At 38.8% G+C, this 22,882-nt stretch overlaps 1 protein-coding gene and 1 long non-coding RNA gene across 5 annotated transcripts; one reads left to right on the forward strand and one right to left on the reverse strand.

Annotated features, from left to right (window-relative positions):
- The first annotated feature begins 743 nt into the window (after positions 1 to 743).
- On the forward strand, positions 744 to 21,442 carry LOC122979826 (zinc finger protein 665-like). Of its 2 annotated transcripts, XM_044347590.1 has the most exons (12): positions 766 to 963; positions 2,975 to 3,264; positions 3,368 to 3,732; positions 4,037 to 4,417; positions 5,203 to 5,703; positions 6,380 to 7,093; positions 7,971 to 8,032; positions 8,116 to 8,268; positions 12,415 to 12,634; positions 13,246 to 13,518; positions 13,693 to 14,350; positions 21,249 to 21,442. In XM_044347590.1, exons 3-11 carry the CDS (start codon positions 3,645 to 3,647, stop codon positions 14,313 to 14,315), a joined length of 3,015 nt encoding a protein of 1,004 aa, XP_044203525.1. In that variant the 5' UTR covers positions 766 to 963; positions 2,975 to 3,264; positions 3,368 to 3,644; the 3' UTR covers positions 14,316 to 14,350; positions 21,249 to 21,442. The 2 variants fall into 2 exon arrangements, with proteins under 2 accessions (XP_044203526.1, XP_044203525.1); XM_044347591.1 differs by lacking the exons at positions 13,246 to 13,518; positions 13,693 to 14,350 and adding an exon at positions 18,815 to 19,087 and having other exon boundaries at positions 744 to 963; positions 20,591 to 21,442.
- LOC122979830 lies at positions 8,275 to 11,080 on the reverse strand. 3 transcript variants are annotated; one of them, XR_006402936.1, is made up of 5 exons: positions 10,150 to 11,080; positions 9,627 to 9,773; positions 9,406 to 9,526; positions 9,256 to 9,317; positions 8,275 to 9,162 (listed from the first exon to the last, which is right to left on the reverse strand). It is a non-coding gene; the product is annotated as an uncharacterized LOC122979830 (long non-coding RNA). The 3 variants fall into 3 exon arrangements; XR_006402934.1 differs by having other exon boundaries at positions 9,627 to 11,080; XR_006402935.1 differs by having other exon boundaries at positions 9,623 to 11,080.
- Positions 21,443 to 22,882: the final 1,440 nt, after the last annotated feature.

The following is a 22,882-nucleotide window of genomic DNA, read 5'->3' on the forward strand; positions in this document are numbered from 1 at the left end:
ACATTTACAGTCATTTTAGCATCAAATTCCCTCTTTGTGTTTCCCTGTTGAGCTGTGGTGGACGTATAATAACAAAAAGTTGCTGGTGCTAAAAAGACCAATATTGAAAGATATCTACTTGATTTGATTCATTTTGATGGCTGAAGCTTCATATTAGCTTCAGATAAACTTTTATATACATTTTTGCACAGGAGGACTGTGGATTTTGGCCTCCATCACTTACATTGTAAGTGCATTATGAAGGGATCTTCTAATGGTCAGTATGAACAGGAGGAATGATTACAGCAAGAAAAACCTATTTCAATGGTAATTTGGGCTCCTGACTATTATTTTAAGACAAACTTGAAAAATTGTGAACCCGTCTTTAGGGTTAGTGGTGCATTAATATTCAGAGTTTGTGCTAATGTGGAAAAACACTTCTCTCTTTCTCTCATATAATAGCCATCATTAGTTAAAAAGTCAGGTTTTTCATTTTTTAATATTGCCTATTAATCCTTGAATGATATCTAGCGAGTAATACTGTAAAATAATGTATCAGTAAAAATTTCTAAGGCATATCAGAGCAATATAGAAATCACAAATTCATATTTCTCTTTGTCAGAGATTTAGATATTAATCCTTGTTTTAAGAATCATTTTAAATAAAGTGACTTAAACTTGAAAAGCAGAACAATGTTTTCAGCCATCAGTGTATGAAAGTGAACGTTAAACAGCCGTTAGACAGCCGTTAGACAGTCGTTAGGTGTCGTTGGCAGCTTGGATTGCTTATTTCAGACCTCCTAACTGGCAACCCTGAAGCTAGCTTCCCCCTTCTCCATTAACATCTCAAGCTAACTGCTGTAGTGTTATAATTGCTTTTACAAACACATACATTATCTTTTGGTAAACGTACAGTGGTGACGCTGAGATTCGGGTTTCTGAGTTTAAGCTAACGTCGTATTTTTTTTAATCTGCCATGAATGAGGTGAGTCTAAAAAAATTGCCCAAAACGGCCGATTCAGCGCAACATGCTAGCTAGCCGTTAGCCAACGGTCCAATAACAAAATGCAAGTTTGAGTAGCATCGTTAGCATCCAGTTTGTTGCCCGCAGTTATTCTGGTTAAACCGTATCAGCCATAGCTGTCTGTTAGTTATTTTGAAGCAGCTCAAGTTAGTAGTTAAAATGCTGTTACTGATCAGACATACGCAGATCCTTAAGTAAAAGTGTCAATACAGCAATGTGAAATTACTTCCCTACAAATAATGTAAAAGTCCTGCATGAAAAATCCTACTTAAGTAAAAGTACACACGTATTATCAGTCAAATGTAGTTGAAGTATTGCAGTAAAAGTAGTGGTTTGGTCCCTCTGATTGATATATTGTTATATATGACAACACTAGATTATTAATTCTGAAACATCAGTTTTAGAGCAGCATGTTACTGTTGTAGCTGCTGGAGGTGGAGCTAGTTTGAACTACTTTATATACAGTTAGATAGTTTAGTCCAGTGGTTCCCAATCTAGGGGTCGGGCCCCTCTAAAGGGCCACCACATATATCTGAGGGGTCGTGAGAGATGATTAATGAGAAAGGAAAAATAAATAAATAAAAACAAGTTCTGATGCACAAATCTTGTTTCACAGTTTTTGGATTTATTCTTTAATCTTTGATTTTTGGTGAAATATTGAATCATTTGGACATTCATTAAAATAAAACCATGTGAGAAGTTTAGAGGAAAAAAATCACTATTTGGTGGAGCTATTAACAACTCATAGACATCTGAACTGTGACCCCGACTACACACTACTTTTTATAAGACTTCAAAAGCCAAAAAGGTTGGAAACCACTGGTTTCATCTTTAACAATGTGTTATATTTTAAAAGATTGTTATATTATCCATTGTGTCAAATCTCCATCTGAAAAGTGACTAAAGTTGTCAAATAAATGTAGTGGAGTAGAAAGTACAATATTTCCTTCTGAAATGTAGTGGAGTGGAAGTATAAAATAGCATCAAGTGGAAATACTCAAGTAAAGTACAAGTACCTCATAGTTGTGCTTAAGTACAGTACTTGAGTAAGTGGTAAAGTGTATTGGGACCACACAGCATGGTGATTCTGCACTTTAGATAAAATTGATTGATTGAAAGTGGAAGACTATTCCAAAACATTGCATGCTTCCAAATAGTTTTTTTGTTTAGGATAAATGTAGCCCATATGGTATAAGAGCTCACAAATTAATAGTCAATTTTTATGTGTGAACAAAGAACTTATAATGTTGAGAAGTCTTATTTGTAATCATTTGTGGAGGAACTAAAAAGCAAGCAAGTCCATTACAGCAGCAACAGGTAATTCAGTGTTTTAAGATGGCTCTTATCAGGCTGCTGCTTGAATATTTTTATTGTTAATTAGTCTATTAATTTTTTTTTCGATTCATTTATTAAATATTTTGGGTTATAAAATGTCAGGAACTTCAGGGACTCTATTAATGTGCAAACAAATAATAATGACTTGAAACTTACATCTGACTGGTAGTCAGATACTACTAGTATTAGCCTATTATTTGTTTGCACATTAAGGTCTGAAGGATTATTTTTTCTTGTGCGCACAAGATAAAAAAAATATTATCTTTAGGCAAATTACAGCAATTTAAAAGATATAACGGACAGAAGTGTTTACATACAAATACACAAACACACTTGCATACATCCAAATATACACACATATACTGTATATCTTCATATAAAACTGCACAAGAGTTGGGAAGCATCTAAATGAAAATTTGACCACAGTATTTGAAAAAACGTCATGAAAAGTCTGGAGAATTGTGATGAAGCAGGGTGTGAGCAATATTTTAAAATGTGATTAGCATTTAGTCAATATAGAAAACACACTGAATAGATTTGATATGAACCTATAACCCTAAGCCAAAGTGGACCGGACTGTCATAAAGGTATGAAAGAGTTACTTTTTATTTACTTTACTTTTCTGTTTCCCTTATAGGAATCTTTTTGTAAATGCCCTGACCATGGCACCCTGTCTGATCATTTATCTGAAGCCAACCATGGACGGCAACATGGGAGCCAACCCAGTAATGACAACGCAAGTGACGAATGCCTTCACAGGGATGGAAGTCACTGTGGAAATAATCCTTCGCTTGGACATGACAACATAAGAAACGACTACATGTGAAATAGTTTCACAACAGATAAAAACTGAAGATGAGAAGTGCGGAAAGTGTGGAGTTGCTTCAGAGGTTGTAGCTGAATTTCCTTGGATTCTCATACAGCCAGGTGAGTAAAACACCAGAGGAAGAGACACCATTTAAATCTGACACTACACCCTTTAAAACTTGTATCAAATGTATTCTGTGATTGTTTGTTTTCTTTCCTGCAGAAAAAGTTAGATTGTTTAGTGATGACTGCAGCAGAAAAACCAGATACCAGACCCACAAAGACAGGAAACATTTCTGTCAACTCTGTTAAAAAGAATTCCGTACTTAAAGTCGTCTGCGCCAAAACACCAAGAAACATCATGGAGGAATCAAACCGTACAAATGTATCGATTGTCCGAAGAGTTTTACTTGATTGTCCACCTATGAAGCCACACTAGAGAGAAGCCTTTCTCTGATGTGAAGTCTCATCTGAAAACACACACTAAAGAGACAGCTGTCATGACCAATGTGCAGCTAGAAGAGGAGGCAGCTGGTGTTCTGATCAACTCAGGAGGAGAAGAGTTAGAACAGGATCCTGCCAACTCTGGTAAGTGGACACAGTAAATAAGTAAATGTAATATATGAAAGTAAAAACAGCAACAGTGGAGTGAAACCAAACTCCAAACCACAAAGATTCAGTGAGAAGCTGCAAAAGTCCTGAGAGCTCAACACAGAGAAGCTACAACATTTTGACGCTAAGATCAGCTCATTCACATTATTTGATTCAGCTACAAATGGAGAGGAGAATAATAATATATTGACTTCCTGCTGATGCTGTTAAATGATGAGAGGGGATGTCTTGCTGTCTGTATTTCTATCTGACAACTAACTGTCCCTGTTTCTGTGCGTAGGAGACATTCCTGATGTGCATCAAACTGATGATCAGCAGCTTGGCAGATGCACGGATTGGTCTTGCTGCCAAGTGTGTGGCAAGAAATTTCCGAACAGCAGAGCCCTACAACGACATCAGAGGATGCACACAGGAACCAGACCTCACAAATGTTCCCAATGTGGGAAAGGGTTTAATTTCCTGAACAGACTGAAGAGACACCTTTTAATCCACACCAAAGACAAACCTTCTACCTGTCCAGTGTGTAACAAGAGATTCTCCCACAAGGACAGACTGAAGGAACACCTCAGTATACACGGGTGGTCACCTGAAGCTTTGGATGGAGGAGAACCTGCTGGAGGCCTGATTACCTCAGATGTTGACATGGACAGGAATCCCGAGGGTAGGTCTGTTCAGTAGTAGAACAACAGTGCGGTGTCCATCAGACCTGAGAGTCAAATAAGTTATTGGACGTAGAAATGTTACTGTAAACATTTTGTCAGCAGAGCTGTTAAAATAATGAAGTGCTTCTAGTTTAAAGGGTCAGCTTTTGAGATCTTTGAAATTTGACCTGCCATCACAATACAAAGACAACAAATTAGTAATTTAAACCATCGACAATCACATTTGAAAAGCCCAACAGTAATGTGTCTTTGGGATAATCCACTGATCTTACTCTGAACAGTATCCACAGGACGTATTTCCTCAGTAGAAATTAGTTCCAGTGAAAAATATTGACAGTCCACAGTCTGTGGGTTATTCGTAGTAACAGGAGCACTGATTCTGGAAAGAATGGAGCTTTGAGCACCACAAATTAAGTTCAACACACCTCGATTGTGTTTGTCAGAGGCAGAAATAGAGAAAGAGATCTCAAAACCTCGACACATAAACCAAAACTATGTACATGCCTAGATATCATTCACTATCACATATGTGAGAAAATATGTTTTTTTAGTCATTTGGGTGAAAAGACACTTAAATGATAATATTACAAGTAGGTCTGAAGCAAAAATAAAATTGTACAGTAGATTGATTTAGAAAACCAAGAGATAAATGAAAACATAAGACAAAAATGAGATATTGTCAGTCAACAAAATTCAGGAGGATGTTCCAAACAGAGAAGAAAGAGTGACAGTTTTGGTGTTGTTATCTGTACAACCTACCAGCCTTTCTGTTTCATACATGTAGGTACAGCTCCTGGTGTTACATCATTACCTGGTGACACGCACACAGCTACACCAACCGAACCTGAACCCAACCGTTCTCTGAAAACAGCAACGCACGGGAAACGTCAGAAGAAAAGTGAGGCTGAGAAGCTCTTCAGCTGCACAGATTGCGGCAAAGACTTCCAGAGCGTTTACGCCAGAGACCGCCATCTGAGAGAGAAGCATGGCAAACACTCGCTTCACAAGTGTAGCGACTGCGGACAGACTTTTAGAGCTAATCGAAGTTTGATAGTTCATCAGCGGATCTACCATCCAACACCGGCAGCAGCTGTGGAGCCACAAGAAGAGCACAGGCCTCCAAAGACCTACATTTGTTCAATGTGTGGAAAGCAGTTCCCTACTAGTGCCTCTCTGAAAAGGCACCTTATTATTCACTCAGGGAAGAAACCGTACAAGTGCACTTTGTGTGGAAGAGGTTTCACACAGATTGGAAACCTCAAAACACACCAGAAGGTTCATAAAGGTGAGAGCACTGAGGTTCACAGTATTTGTTGTGGTTTTTTATGTTGAGACAGTTTTTTTATCACTGTGTTTGTCTCTCTGGTGAACAGACAGTTGGTTTACAAGTACTTAAGGTTTTCAGGTTCTACGGTGCTGTTGAGGTAGAAGAAGTTGATGGAGAACATGTTAGCGAACTTGGGCTAATTTACACATCAGGCAGATCCAGATCAACATTAGCATTCTTTTGGACTTTTTTGGCCATATGACACATGTAAGTCCAATATTCACTATCCTTCTAGCTCTGGTATAGTATCCATTATCTCCTGGGTAAAATATCCGGTCCTTTAGCTGCTGAATGCTCAATTATGTTCACCAGCTTGTCACTGACTTTGTCTACTGGTCAGATAGTGTACTGTGTGTTTGAAAGATTTTTTTTTTACTGAAAACATCTGGCAACTGACAATGAACCAAAGCAGTAAAATTACAAGCTGTAAAACCAAACGATGAGCTGAAAGACACTTAAACACTCTATAGAGCTGAGGGGAACTGTAGACTCAGGTGATCTTTTTCTGTGGGTTCATCGCTACGAAGGAAACCTTTCACATTACACACAGTCATTCAATCCATTGTTAATTTAAAAATATGTATTCATGTAGCTTTAAGGATATATGAACTTAATCTTGTTTTTCTTTCAACAGGGAAATCTATCAACACGGCAGCTTTAGAAAACAGTTCTGCTCAACCCGAAGAGGCGCAGTCATCAGTGGAAACCTGTTTTTGTCACCTGTGTTGGACACAATTTTCTGAAAAACAACTGTTAGATGAACACATGAAGCAAGTCCATGAATCAAAGAAACAATTCTCCTGCACACAGTGTGGCAAGAGATTCACGTATATCCAGAAACTAAAAGAACATGAGGCTGGACACAAGGGTCTGAAGTCCTACCAGTGCTCGCAGTGTGATAAAGGTTTCCAGACCTCAAAGGGACTAGAGAACCACATGCGAGATCACACGGGAGAGAAACCTTTCCCGTGCGTTATATGTGGTAAAAGATTTAAGCAGGAGTCTACTCTGAGAGCCCACTACGTGACGCATTCTGGAGAGAGGCCTCACCTCTGCTCCATCTGTGGTAAACGTTACGCGAGAACCGAAGAGCTTAAAGTTCACCTCAGAGTTCATACGGGAGAAAAACCGTACCAGTGTGACAAGTGTGGGAAGAGTTTCTACTACAGGCAAGGCTTTAACAACCATAAGAAGACTCACAATGCCAAACCCATAGGGCCCACCAGGCAGCTCGGCAGACCCAGACAGCGGGAGAGTCCCAGGAAGATGGACGGGCCTGAGAAGGTCTCACAGAGCGCTCTGCCTGACTCAGATGGAGAGGACCCAACCTGGGAGCCTCCTAATGTCGGTAGGTTTGCAGACTGACTGACTCAATCTGTGAGCCAAAAAATAAAATGTAAGTGTGTTAAGTTTAAATGAAAAGTGTGAAGTATTTATATGCAACTTTACAGATTTATATGATTTTACCAAATGAGATAAGCAGTTTCTCAGTTGGAAACTATAATATCCAAGACCAGTTTGAAGATGTTTCTTTCTATTTTATGTACTTGTGTCTATTGTAGACCACACGACATGACACAACTCACCCAAAGATCAATACAAATATAATATAATATAATAATATAATATATATATACAGCTTGATTTTTCTATAGAACATATGCCAAAAGTATTTTATTGAGTAAATAAGAACCTTAACCAGTCGTATTAGTAATAAAGTCATTCCTTAGGGTCTGAAATAGTGGGATGAATTAATATTAACTTCCACTAAGTTGTCAGTTTTGTCAATACATTTTTTCCATCATTTAGAATGACTTTATTCATTGGCTTCAGGACTCTTGTGAACGTCTTCCCCTCTCTGTTTGTACTGACAGGTTTTTTATTTTCTAACCATCCAGTTGTGTGCCTGGGATTGGATTGTTTGTGCCACATATATAACGTTTTCCCTCCAAGAGCAACACCAGAAATGTTCCTGTTAGTGTTTTATTTTTTTGTTGCCAATATATTTGTAATACTTGTCAGTTACAATATAATACAGGTCAAGTGTGGACTGTATTGTAATAATAATCTCAGGATAATCTCTGATAGCTGCTTTTAATAGTTTAATTCCACAACCGTGTTACTGCTGCAATCCTCAAGTGATCAGAAGTCACAACCGTTAAGCACATATATAATAAAGCATTAGTTGCTATGATATAATGAATAGGAATCATTTGTTGATACAGGAAGGAGCCCTCATCATCACCATGGCGACCAAGGGAATCATGCTGCAGAGAACCAGGTCCAGGTGAGAGACATGACGTCTTTTACATTGTAGTATAAACTCGCTGCCTGTTCACAACCTTCACATTCATTGTTCATATTTTCCAGATGTCTCCATGGAACTTTGCTCACTACCTGTCATTCAACTCGTGGGACCAAAACCCCAATACATCTAACTGGAGAGCAGCAGAGGGTGACCAGGATTACAGTGGTCCAGGAGGGGGAGGCGTGAGTTTCAGTGCCTTGCTCAGGGGCACGACAGTAAGTGATACTAAATCACACTGCTATTTTTTTTTTTGATCTATGATAAATGTGATTAAAGGAGCTCATCATTCTTGGCCACACATGATAATGAAATTTTAAAGGTTGGAAGTTAAAAGTGTCACCAGGTGGTGCTGTAAAATCCATGGTACCAAAAATCTGCATTCTCAGGTTTGAGGTTTGGAAATATTCTTATTCTTATTAGACAATCAGGAAAGTGGCGTAAATATATCTGCAAACTCGTTGCACACAATGAATTCAAAATTTGTCCAAAATACTTTTTCAGATCATTTTCAATGTTTCAAACACTCACAATGTAAAATTATGTTCTACAAAATGACTTGAATAAAAGGCATTCTGACCAACAGTTATGACATTTACCATTTAAACACATTTTTATTATTATTGTTTTTACTTTTTACTTAACCTTTATTTAACCTGGAAAACCTCATTGAGATGACACTGACAATCTTTTTCAGCAGTGTCCTGGTCCAGAGTGACCATGATTGTTACTCTTAACTAATGATGATTATTAAATATTATTAGGTTCTCTTCTTTTCATACACACATTTTCTTAACTTTGTCATTTTTGATAAACATTATATAGTCTGTGTAAAGATCACTGCATGTTATTCACACAACTAATAAGGAGAGACATTTATTATATATTTATATATAATTCAATACATTTGATGAAATCATACATAACAGCCAATATGATTGGCTTATGCACATGTTGATGATGTTGATGAATACACAAAGTCAATACAGACATGGCAAACAAAAAGTCTGGCTGGTTGTGGTCCTGTCAGAGCTGCGGCTGCAGTCTGACCAGAGGAGGGATGTATGGAGGTCTGAGGTGAAGGAGGACGACCAGAAGAGTCTGGAGAGATGCTGGTGGGACAGAAGTCAGTACGTCTGAATGTAATATAATGAACATAAACTGTCTGTTTATGAATCAACAGCAGTAAAAGTTTCATTCCTCACCATGTTGCACTGATGGACTGAAGATGAGACCAGTTCAAGGAGACACAGGAGCTTTTACAGGGCTAAATAAAAAAACACAGGGAAGCAAAATAAATATTACTTAACTAAAAACAACTTTGCACTATGAAATAAACACAAGTGCATATTTACTTGACAAGCAGCATCAGGTCTGTTGATCCAGATCTCCTGATGATGTCACAGAATTATAGACGTATCCATCGCTGTGATCACAGAGAACCTTTTGGTTCAGATCAGGCTGAGTCTCTGCTGACTGTAAAGAAAATATGCACACCCCAGTGAGATTACTGACACTCATCAGTACAGATCAGCTGTGGAAAAAGCATGACACTGAACTGAAACTATGTACTCACCCAGTGTGTGATCCTGGAGCCATCAGACCTGCAGGATTAGAGGCCTGAGTGAAGGCCACTGCGGAGGGTCAGAGGTCATGATGAGAAGGCTGAGCAGGTATCTGCTGTGTCTGTAGCTGCAGATGTTTCATCCTGCTGTGTGTGATTCTGCTTTTACCAAGAAAAAAAAAGATATAAAATATATCAATACATTCACAAACATATCAATCAGTCCTGCTGCTCCACATGCTGCCTCATAGTTCTTCAGCAGCTGAACGGACCTGAACTGCACTGATTTCAGACAGAGAAAGACAGAACTAAAGAAATCTGGATTTACTGAACCTGCAGCCTGTGATCAGAATACAGGGACAGACAGGATTAGGGGTAAAATAAAAATAAGACATTTCCGATTAGGTCAATAATTCAGTGTGCACGTGTATTCCAAAACAGGAAAAACAAACTAACTCTTATATAACTCACACCTCAAATATTACTGAGTTGCAGTGTTTATTCATTGAGTTACATCGTGCACATCCGTGTCTACCTTTTATAAAAGCGTGGCGTGGCTTTGTTTATCTGAATCAGTTTCTCAGTCTGACTACATCACAGACAATAATGCTCTGGTTTACTGTCAGTCACAAATACAGGAGACAGAGCAGTACGGTCATCTGGTGTTCATTTGGTGTTGTTACCAATTAATATTACTAGTGTTATCGCGTGGAGAGATCATCGATAAGATTACGTTATCCATATGACAAAAAAATTCAGAGATGAAACAACATTGTCTCTTATCGTTCATCCGGCTCCACGGCGGAGAAACAGCTGAATAAATGTCAGGAACAAACTAACTGAAGGCCAGCAGATAAATATCAGCTCGAACAAAGAAAAGTCTTCAGAGTTTCATTCACCACAAACATAAAAAAGACACGAATATCTCATATTTAGGCTAAAGTTTTCAGGGTTAGTTTCAAGTTAGTTGTAAACTTTGTTGCTGCTTCTGCTGTCCTAATTTCCCGTGGAGTCAATGAGCAGGTAAACGGACAGCGCCACTCTGCCATTGCAACTTATATGGTGGTCACAGGGGGGGATTACACCCGAGGTTTTAACTGGAGACTGACGCCTCCTGGTCTACAGCATGGATGTATAAATTGAGTTGTCTTTACACATTCATGGTCCACAGGCCGCAGCCGGACCCTTCTCATTTTTTCCCAGCCGCATTCCGCGAAGACCCGCCCTACTCTGCCTCTGATTGGCTGGCTTTGGTTAGGTTTAGCCAGGAGGAGTGAGATGATTGGGTTAGGATGAGAATATCACAGTCAGAGCCAATCAGAGGCAGAGGAGGGGCGGGTCTTCGCGGAATGCGGGTGGATAAAATATCAATTATCTGTTTTTGCTGAGATTGTTCTTCCCGCCGATTTATGTGCATTTCTATGGGCCAATCGGAACTTTGATCTCGTCTGCTACGTGACGTTGAGGTACGGTTTTATTTTCGTCGCGAACGTTAAAGTGCATCGTTACTCTAGTCATGTTTGGAGGTTACAGTGCGGCACTTTGTTTGGTCAGGCTAAAGTGAATTACGCCAGAATGATTATCCATCGCATGAGAGAGTTTACTGTGAGTGAAGTTTGATCACCTGCAGCCTGATCAAATAGAGCCGTTAGCGGTGCAGATTACGTAAATAACGTGGAGCGTTTAAAGCCACCTTCTTGATATGTGATGTTAGCTAAACTAGCTAGCATTAGCTAACTTCATGGCGTTTGTCAACTCAGTTACCACTGGTAGAAAGTAACTGAGTACATTTACTCAAGTACTGCACAGAAATACGAATTTGAGGTACTTGTACTTAACTTAAGTATTTCTATTTCCTGCTTATTTATACTTTTAGGGGTAAATATTGTACTTTTTACCACTACATTTATCTGACAGCTTTAGTAACTAGTTTGCAGATTCAGATTGACAATACAGACTATAATCAATGAATGAATTATGATATTATTATATCATTACATTAATAAGGCTTTATTGGTCTCCAGGGGGAAGTTCACAAGCTACCCAGCAGTACTTAAAGTAATAAATACAAAAAAATTCAAATTAGCTAATTTACAGCTGCAACATTAAAGCGATGAACACATGAATGCATCAATAATTATAATCCAATAATATAATATATATTATTCTTAGATGGGCCATTCTGCATAAAGAGTACTCTTTTGTTACTTAAGTATATTTTAATTGTTATACTTAAATAATATTTTCAGTGCAGGACTTTTACTTCTAACAGAGTATTTCTACAGTGTGGTGCATGTGAAACGCTTGTGCGGGTAAAGAGACTTTAAAAGTAAAAAGAAAGAAAAGCATGATGTGTGCTCTCCCTCTTCTCCCCCTCTCTCACCTGTAGTTAGACATTGTGGTTAAAATAATCAAAATTCAATAAAACAAATGTGTTTATCAAAACAAGATGTTATTTTCTCATTGTATTCTAATCTCAAAACGCTCCAAAAGGCTTCATTTTCATATTCATATCACTGTAACAAAGAAAGATCAAAGTCCGCACACTGTATCCAAGCGCCTGTTTAAAGTTTATGGGATGTGTGCGTCTATTACACTTTTGGATGTCGTATTAAAATCGCTAAAATTTTCTTCAGAGGGAGAAGGCCCAAAGACTCCCCTGCCTGATTTTAGTTTCGTATCTTGCAGAACTGATAATAAAGATTTTTTCTCTTTTAATCATTCTCAATATTGAAGAAAGAGGTGAAAGAGTCTTAAGAGTATCTGCTTGGTAATAATTTAAAACATCTTGTGTTCACAGGATCAAGAGCACCTTGAGGAGAGTTGTCCAGCAGAGCAGCCCTCCTGGCCCTCTGGGACTTCCTCTGTGCCTCCACCTTCTCAGGTTGGGCTCGGTCCATCTCACACACGTAACACCACGTCAAAGAAAATGCACGTGAGCAAGAGTCCTGCAGAGATAAATCACCATGAAGATCAGACACCTGCAGCACAGGACCAGGATCCCAGCACAGCACCTATAGGTTGGTTATTAGTTAGCTGATATTATCAAGTGTCTTTATATTGACAATGGATCACATCACTACTTGTGTGTGATCAAACACGACTCCAAATTAATGTCTGAATCTGCTGGTGTAAACAAGCAACTGTTTGCTAACAAGCTTTCCATACCAACTCCAATAATACTTGTTGTGTTTACAGCTTGTTTATGCTGCCCTCAAGTGGCCAAAAAAACAATTAATACATGTTTTAAAGTGACAAATCAGTACTGCAACTATTGGAACCATTTATTAAATGTTTGCATTTACATTTAGTCATTTTGCAGATGCTTTTATCCAAAGCAACTTACACGTGAGGCAAGACAATCACTCGTTAGAGGACAGTGACTCAGAGTGAGCCCTGGTACAAATTCTTAAGTAGCTGACCAGTTACAAGTGCAAGAGTGTTAGACAGAAGTTTTTTTTGTTTGTTTGTTTTTTTAAAATAATTATTAAAGCACGAAACAACTAGAAGTAGATATGTACATAAGAAATACCATAAACAACAAGAAAGTAGTGCAACAATGGTTAAAGGGGCTTAGAAAACTGCTATGTTCACACTAACTTGTGTGTTTTTTTTTGGTTTTGTTTTAAAGAAAGTCCAAGAAGATCAGAACCTGTCGATGACCTCAGCAGCTCCAACGAGCAGCTTCAGGAAGAGCCGTCAGAGGAGCCCAAACAACACCAGGGGCCACGTAGACCCAAGAAGAGCTACGACTGTCCGACCTGTGGAAGAGGGTTCTCTCACAACACCGCTCTGCAACGACATCTCGTGATCCACTCAGGGAAAAGACCTTTCAAGTGCTTCATATGCGGAAGAGGATTCACCCAGAGTGGAAACCTCAAAACACACATGAAAGTTCACAAAGGTCAGAAGAAACCGGAAGCTCCTGTCGTCTATATTGTTTGTTTTTCATACAGATGCTTGTGGAAAGATCTGGTCATGAGTTTTTTCATTGCGATGCTCTTGTGTAATGTCAAATATGTCCAATAATGCAGACCTGTTCTACATTTAATTTTGAATGTCTTTGTTTCTCTCACAGGAGAGTTACCAAATTGGACATTAGTTCAAGAGAAGAGTGCCCCTAAAGAATCTCCTGAAACAGTTCACATGTGTGGAGAGTGTGGGATGGACTTTCCTCAGAAACAACAGCTGGAAGAACACCGCGAGAGTCACAAGAAAGCTTACGCTTGTCCCGACTGTGGCAAGACATTCAAAAACGAGTATTATTTTAAACTACATCAGCGCAGACACTCGGGAGATTATCTGTTTTTCTGCTCAGAGTGCGGAAAGAGTTTCCTCACTACAAACTCACTTAAAAAACACAAGCTGACACACACTGGAGAGAAGAACTTCCACTGCGAGCAGTGCGGGAGGGCGTTTTCACAGGCCTCCCACCTCAAAGGACACCTCAAAACCCACAGCGGAGAGCGGCCTTACTTGTGTTCAATCTGTGGTAAAAGTTACTCAAAGGCATATGTTCTGAAGGTTCATCTGCGAGTTCACACTGGAGAGAAACCGTATACTTGTGAGAAATGTGGGAAGTGCTTCTATTACTATCAAGGTTATCAAGCGCATCTGAAGATTCATGACAAGAAGCCAAAACCGCCAACAAAGCCGCTGGGCAGACCAAAACAACAGCTGTTAGTGGAAGATAATCACTAAAGTCATCTGGGAAAGTTACAGTAATCTGAGCAGACATACAATACGAGCAAAAAAGTAAATAAATCATTCTTAAACCCAACTATTATTACCAAGTGAAATGTAACATCTTTCAAGTGACTGAAGTGGTAGATCGAGCAATATGATAGTACTTGTATGTACGTTATTGCATGTACAGTCAGCTCCATTGTTACTTGTGTGGGACTTTGGTATTTAAGAAAATAAATCATCATATTGTGAATCATTGTGAATATTTGTTTATATTTGTGATTGACCCAAACTTCACCCTTGACCAGTGTTGATTTTATCCAGTAGTTTGACTTCACAAATTACAGTATGAATTGATGTGTTACAAAGGAAAAAGATCCTACTGCATTCTTAACAGAAGAAGTTAAAAAAAAGGAAGCTTTTATGTTTTGTTGGTTCATATATGTCATCCAAATTACAGTATTTATCCAGTGGTTTCCAGACACCCCTTTGTAAGCCAAAACAAATTGTGAAAAATGTGAAATACAGGAAAGTAGTAAAAAGGAGAATTTTATTGCAAAAATATTATTATTATTATGATCTGAGCAGGTAGAACTTTTTTAATGTTCATAAATATCAACATTAATATCTAAATATATTTTTTAGAAGTTTGGCTAACACAATTCCTGGTTTATCCTCATTATTTATGCTTAATAGTTACTTAATACCTTACATAATTAATACCTACATTTATATTTATTTTTTAAAGTTTTGTTTCCCTACGCCACCTTTTGTTTGCATTCATTCATCGATTAGACCACATTATTTGAAAGTCATACATTGGTGTCGCTCAAACGCATATCCTTTTTTTCTTTGCTTAATAGTTGCTAAAATTGCTTCCTTTAATAACATTTTCTATGTATTTTCCATCTGCTATGGTATATGGTCCTCCTCGGCCACTGTAGCGTCTTGTTTGAGTGGGCGTGGTTTGTAGGTTCCGCAACAAGGCCGCAGCTGGACCATCATGAGCCGGACAGCTGGACTCCTCTCAGCTAAGCGGACATATTGCTAAAGCTAGCGAGCTAGTAACACAAGCATGGCAGAGAAAGTGCAGCCAAAATGTCAAAATCTGCCTCTACGTCCAACAACGTGCAGCGCTAAACAAAGCAAGAAGAGAAAGACAGTAGTCGAGAAGGCGATGACCAAAAAGAGGTTGGATCAAGCCAGAGCTCAAACCAGAGTCAACATCGGTGTCGCTTTTCAACGATGGCGACAACTGAGAGAGATGAAGGGCCTGAAGAGTGATGCCATGGTCGCTGTGTTTCTGTTGGACAGGTAATTATCTGGTTTGTTTTGTTTTTGTTGGTTATTTTCCTGAAGTATGTAGCCAACATGGAGCTAACTTACGCAGCTACTGTATTCATTAGCCCAACGCTAATGTTAGCTACGCTGCAGGTGTAATGTAGTAACTAGACTGTGTAGCTGTGTTTGTTTACACTGTTCACCGGTGTCACACCGTATTTGGTGACTTGAAGTGTTGGAAGATCAGTTACTTAGGGCAAGGCAAGTTTACATGTGAATGACATTTCAACAACAAGGTAACTCAGAGTGCTTTACATAACTTAAAGGCATTAAGACATGTAAAAGCAAAACAAGGCAATATAAAAACATATTTAAATACAGTTATGAAAAAAGCGTTCAATTGGAAATAAAAATAAGCTAAAAGAATAAGAGAGAAAACAGGAGAGTAATCAAAATCCTCAAATTTGATTTAATATAAGGCAGCAGCAAACAGACAAGTCTTCAGCTGTGATTTAAAGAGCTTAGAGTTGCAGCAGACCTGCAGTTTTCAGGGAGTTTGTTCCACATATATGAAGCATAAAAACTGAACGCTGCTTCTCTATGTTGTGTTTTGGCTCCTGGGACAGAAAGCAGACCAGTCCCAGACGAGCTGACAGGTCTGGATGGTTCATTACGTAGCAGCAGATCAGAAATGTATTGTGGGCCTAAATCATTCAGTGCTTTATAAATCAACAGTAGTATTTTAAAATCTATTCTTTGATCAACAGGAAGCCAGTGTAAAGATCTGAGAACTGGAGTGATGTGATCCATTTTCTTGGTCTTATGGAGGATTCGAGCAGCAGCTTTCTGAAAACCTAAGTAAAAGTATTAATACCACAATGTAAAAATCTTTCATTACAAATGAAAATTCTAGTAGTATTAAAGTAAAAATACTCATTTTGCAGAAAATTGGGCTCAGTTTTCTGCAAAATTAGTACTTTATGCAAACTTAGCTGGTGATACTTCTATACTTTTACTTAAGTAGGATTTTAAATGCAGGGTTTTTACTTGTAATGTAGTATTAATACTTAAGTAAAGAATCTGAGTACTTCTTTCAACACTGCAGGTCACAGAATCTGATGGGTCACCAAATATGGTGTAACACCGGTGTCTGCTTTGCAGTTGTGAGCGAGTGTTGTTTGGTGTTTTTTATCTTTTGTAAGTCTATGTTGGCTTTGAACTTGACGATTTATAAATGTGGTGATTGTAGCCTTTGTGTTTTTGTAGTTATGAGAAAGATTCATCGTCCACACCTTCGGAGCACGGACTGACCGGACCCCCACCGCCTTCCGTCTCTATCATATTAGCAGAGTCTCTCTCCGACCGGTGAGTGATGCAGATAAGAACACACAGCTTAGACCACTGCTCTCTTTGATGGGCAATATTCATAAATATGTGTCTTTCTCTCATATGTAGCTCATTTGTTTTACATACATGAAGGATGGTTGAAGGATTGGCAGAGATACAATAGAAAAAATATTCACATTTTCATCAGCTGCACCACTAACATGTTTCCATTTCTATGTAGCAACAGTCCTGCGTTGTGTCCTTTTTTTTTAAAAGAAGGAAGAACAATTTAATGTCCTGTAAACAGATCCAGATGTTCTTGTGTAATTATTATTGTAATTACTGTCATTTTTGCAGAGATGATGACTTCTCAGTAGCTGGAGTGGAGGAGTTGGACAACAGCGGCGCTCAGGAGTCGGCCATTCAGGAAATGGATGCAAGGTACGGTAACCGTAGTGATGAATTCTGTTCACATTATTTCCAAAGTACAAATTTGAAAATAAATTCTTGGTCCCTGAATGACTTCAGCGACATGTGGTGATGTAACATCCCGTCCTTTGTTGTTGTTTTTTTTTTCTCTCTGTTTAGTATGTCCACACTGGATCTAAACGTTGATGACATCAGTGCAGATGAATTTAACAACATTCAAAACTCCACCTAAAGTTGCTGTGTGGACTGCGGAGATGTTTTTACTTTTCTTTTTCTTGGGGGAAATGATTATTTCTTGTGTGAATAATACTCTCTGAATTTATCCTTTTTCTTCGCTAGTATTGACTGGGAAGATGACACATGGTATTCTGATAAGGAGGCAGAGTCTGTGTCATCGTTAGAGGAAGATGAAACAAGGGAAGTAGAAACAGACTACGATGACAGTAACGATGAAGATTATATGCCTCGTAGTTGTGTGCGGTAGGTTCAATACCCTGTGGCTCTGCTTACAGTCAACTTATTGTGTTTTTGGTTTTTTTTGATTTTTCATAATTATTTTTATTACAACAGGACTGGCGCTGCTCTAAAGACCCAGATTTGCTTGGATGCGCTTCCAACTATCAGCATGGAGGACTCTGTGCACGGTGCTGTAGACGATTACTAACAGTAACTTTAGCTTGTTTCTGCTTTATATCTTCATGCTAGCGGCTGTAGCGCTGTTAGCGTTAACTCAGCGGAGTAACTGAGCATTAGCTATGCTGTTAGAGACCCCCCTGAGCGTGCCCCCTCCCCGGCTCATAATCAGCCTATCATATCCTGCGAGTGACACGCAAACAGCCAATCATTTAACAGACGAACCCTAAGCGTGCTCCCTCCCTGCCTCATAAAACAGCCTAAATTATCTTTTTGATAATTGAGTGTGCTGCGAGTTACACGCAAACAGCCAATCATTTAACAGGTGTGTTGTTCGGTTGCACCGTCGACATGTGACGCAACAACAGAAACAGCGTGGAGAGAGAAAATGAGTGCAGACGGTGAGGAAACGGTTGATTGATAAAGGACAGGTCAGCTCATCAGTGTGATAGTTTTTAGGTGTGCAAATAAAGTGATTAAATTCAAAATACAGTGGTTAAGGTCAACCTTTTTTCTGGTCTTTTATTAAAAAATAGGTCATTAAACATTATAATTATCAATATTATAATTATCAAAAGCCACTTCTAAGTGAGGCAGGACAATCAAGCATTAGAGGACAGTGACTCAGAAAGAGCAGTGGTACAAATTCTCAAGTATCTGATCAGGTACAAGTGCATTGAGAAGATTTTTTAAAAATAATTATTAAAGTAAGAAACAACTGAAAGTAGATAAGTACATAAGAAATACCATAAACAACAAGAAAGTAGTGCAACAATGGTTAAAAGGGCTCAGAAAACTGCCATGTTCACACTAACTTTTGTTTTTTTTTTGGTTTTGTTTTAAAGAAAATTCAAGAAGAACAGAACCCGTCGATGAACTCAGCAGCTCCAACGAGCAGCTTCAGGAAGAACCGTCAGAGGAGCCCAAACAACCCCAGGGGCCACGTAGACCCAAGAAGAGCTACGACTGTCCGACCTGCGGGAGAGCGTTCTCTCACAACGCCGCTCTGCAACGACATCTCGTGATCCACTCAGGGAAAAGACCTTTCAAGTGCTTCATATGCGGAAGAGGATTCACCCAGAGTGGAAACCTCAAAACACACATGAAAGTTCACAAAGGTCAGAAGCAACCGGAAGCTCCTGTCGTCTATATTGTTTGTTTTTCATATAGATGCTTGTAGAAAGATCTGGGGTCTCATTTATAACCATTGTGTTCGCACAAAATGATGCCTGAAAGAGGCGTTTGCCACTTCCCAGGATAAAATTGTGATCTATAAAAAACTTGATGGCAGAATGTGCGCATCTGTACGTAAGCTGTGACCCAAGCGTATGAACATTTAGAAGATAGAAAATTGGCGATGCAGATGGTGAATTGAAGCCAGATTGTATAATTATCCTCTCACACAATTTCTAATTTCACTTAATATCAAACCTTAATTATAGATCCACGTTATCATAAACATTCAAACCAGCAGTGTTATCTGTACTTGCGCTCTTAGTGAGCCATAACTATTCCATAAGCACCTTTCAATTTGAGAAGATATAAGCCTACGCAAAACTTACATCAAAGTCCGCTCAACACTTCATCAGCCAGGAGGAGGAGAGGCTCAGTTGCAGCAGCTGCAGGAAAGTCTTGCCTTTCCTTGATATTAAGCATATATATACTGATTCCAAAGCACTAATAGATTTTTAATATCTTCTAATACTGTGCGTATATCACCAGGTATGATTTTAGTTTTCATGTAGTTTATGTGTGTAAAATCGCTGCAGTGAACACATGACTGTCAATGGAGAGACAGCGTTGGCTGCCACACACACTCTGTCTTCTCCAGTCACCTCATCAGCACTTCTTCACCCCCTGCACTCATATATGGACTGTGTTAATTAGAGAAATACCTGTGCGCTGGATTCTGGAGTAAATATCAATGAATATGGTGTTTATTGTATTGTAGATATTGAGTGTAAAAACTACTTAAAACTGATTAACTGGGGGCCGGCCCGCTGCAGGGTGTTTGGTAAGAACTTAACCAGAGATGTCTGACTTAATGATCAACAGGAATGTATATAGAAGTTGTATATGGTTGTTTTAGGCTACACACATAACTTCAAGAAGTCCAAAAATGGGGAAATAAAACAATAAAAGTCCGTTCATGGCAGTCACGGTCCTTCATCTGCAGCTGCCTGAGTGAGAGTGACGAATGAGAGGACACATATGCTGACTCTCGACACTGATTGGTCAGACGTCTGAAGACAGAGAGACTGATTGGCCCGGCGAAAGAAACACATGTACATCAGTGTTCATGAATACTTTTGCATCAACCATTTATGGTTGAATGTGGGCGGGATATGAGGATGATCCACGTGCACACATTTCCATGTGGACTGTGATTTATGAAGGGAAATGTACATGCATTCGTGTGTATGCACGGTTTTATAAATCAGATTTTTTGGCGCACACTGTTTTAAGCTGTTGTGTGCATGTATGCTTTTAGTATGGATCCTCCATCGCTGGTTTTATAAATGAGACCCCTGGTCATGTGTTTTTTTTCAGTGATTATAATATGTCTAATAATGTAGACCTGTTCTACATTTAATTATGAAACGTCTTTGTTTTTCTTACAGGAGTGTTACCAAATTGGACATTAGTTCAAGAGAAGAGTGCCCCTAAAGAATCTCCTGTAACAGTTCACATGTGTGGAGAGTGTGGGATGGACTTCCCTCAGAAACAACAGCTGGAAGAACACCGCGAGAGTCACAAGAAGCCTTACGCTTGTCCGCACTGTGACAAGACATTCAAAAACGAGTATTATTTCAAACTACACAAGCGCAGTCACTCAGGAGACTCACCGTTTCTCTGCTCGGAGTGCGGAAAGAGTTGCCTCACAGCAGACATACTTAAAAAACACGAGTTGACGCACACTGGAGAGAAGAACTACCACTGCGAGCAATGCGGGAGGGCCTTCTCACAGGCCTCTCACCTCACCGGGCACCTCAAAACTCACAGCGGAGAGCGGCCTCACCTGTGTTCAATTTGTGGTAAAAGTTACTCCAAGGCATGTGCTCTCAAGGCTCATCTGCGAGTTCACACTGGAGAGAAACCGTATACTTGTGAGAAATGTGGGAAGTGCTACTATTACTCTCAAGGTTATCGAAAGCATCTGAAGATTCATGACAAGAAGCCAAAACCGCCAACAAAGCCGCTGGGCAGACCAAAACAACAGCTGTTAGTGGAAAATAATCACTAAAGTCATCTGGGAAAGTTACAGTAATCTGAGCAGACATACAGGGAAAAAGTACATCTCTTTTTTTTTTTACCAACTATTACTATGTGGAAATAAAATATCTTTCAAGTGACTGAAGTAATAGGTCAAGCAATATGATAGTACTCTTAGGTACGTTATTGTGTGTACAGTCGGCTCCATTGTTACTTGTGTGGGACTTTGGTTTTTAAGAAAATAAATCATGATCTTGTGAGTCTTTGTGAATATTTGTGATTGACCCAAACTTGACCTTTGACAAAGGTTGATTTGATCAAATAGTTTAACTTCACAAGTCACCACATGAATCAGTGTTTTACAAAGGAAAAAGGTCTTACTGCATTCTTGACAGAAGAACTAAACAAAGACGTTTTATTGATTAATATATGCAAGATGTTTCAGTCAAACTTTTTACAGTTTAGTAGTTTTAATATTATCTCTGCTATTGTTAGGAATTAATGTTAGTAACCAAATTCCACCACTTCATCCAGAGTTTTTTTTTGCCAAAGCTGCTTTGGAAACCAAAAAAATTGCAGAAATGTGAAATATGAGAAAAAACAAAACAACGAAAAACAAAAGGAGAATTTTATTGCAATAATATCATCACTACATGGGCACTCTTGTCATAGCAGGAAAAGTACCGTTGGAACTAATTACAGCAATTACTGCCATGCAATGCAGCAATTAATGTTAGTTACACCCGTGTCAGTGGTGTTTTCTCTCCATGTTTTTCTGCCAACATCCAAGTGAAGAAGCACTGATTTAGTCTTAAATCTCTCTTTGAACACCATCTATCAATCTGTCTATAAATATTCAGTATTTTATCAGAGTCTTGTTCTTGGTATTCCTGCCGATGTTCTGCCCCAGATTAACGTACCAATCCAACAACCCTGGAAAAATTTCACATGGAGGCATCTAGGATCATACAAAAATAAATATTTTGGAACATCCTGCCTCTTTTAATTTTTTAACTAAAGTAAAACAGGGATGTGTATTTTTCAGCGTTCTTGTTTCCACTAAAATTATGAGATTATTAGATTAGATTAACAGCAGCCATAGCAAAAGAGAGATAGAAAAGAGTGTTTTTTAATTGAGATTTTTTCCATATATTTGTACATTTTTAAGAAGTGAGTCATGCTAGATTTAGTTTGTAAGTCCTATGTGATTCATGTGTGATTACAGAAGCTGTAGAATGATGGTAGGCAAATAGTGGCCCGTGAGCTATTTGTTGGCCCTCCAATAAAAATATTTGGCCCCTGAAGAAAGGTTAGCTGTTCACTTTCATAGTTTACATCAAGATTTTTGCTATTTTTCAATCCAAAATTTATAAATATGCAAATATTGTTCATTTCAGAAATTTAACTGTTGAACACAAGATGTTTCCTATTTCACTGAAAAGTCAATTCTCAGTGTTTGTACACTGGAGGCTTCAAGTTTCCACATCACACTTTTGCAAGTTGAATATTGGACCATGATTGGCTTCAAACCAGTTGTGATGTCATAAATCAGTGCTCATAGGCCCGCCCCTTAAAGGACCAGTGTGTAGAATTTAGAAGCATCTAGCAACTGAACACCCCTCCCCTTCCAAGCATAAAGGATAACCTACGGTGACCACAAAACTTGCTAAAAATGCGAAAGGCCAGTGTTTGGTTAGTCC

The sequence above is a fragment of the Thunnus albacares genome, chromosome 3 (assembly GCF_914725855.1).
Source record: "Thunnus albacares chromosome 3, fThuAlb1.1, whole genome shotgun sequence".
Lineage (NCBI taxonomy): Eukaryota > Metazoa > Chordata > Actinopteri > Scombriformes > Scombridae > Thunnus > Thunnus albacares.

Coding starts and splice junctions, on each gene's coding strand:
- LOC122979826 (XM_044347591.1), top strand. CDS start 3,645: ATGACCAATGTGCAGCTAGAAGAGGAGGCAGCTGGTGTTCTGATCAAC. Junction 3,733..4,036: donor ACAGGATCCTGCCAACTCTG/GTAAGTGGACAC, acceptor TTCTGTGCGTAG/GAGACATTCCTGATGTGCAT. Junction 7,094..7,970: donor CTGGGAGCCTCCTAATGTCG/GTAGGTTTGCAG, acceptor TTGTTGATACAG/GAAGGAGCCCTCATCATCAC.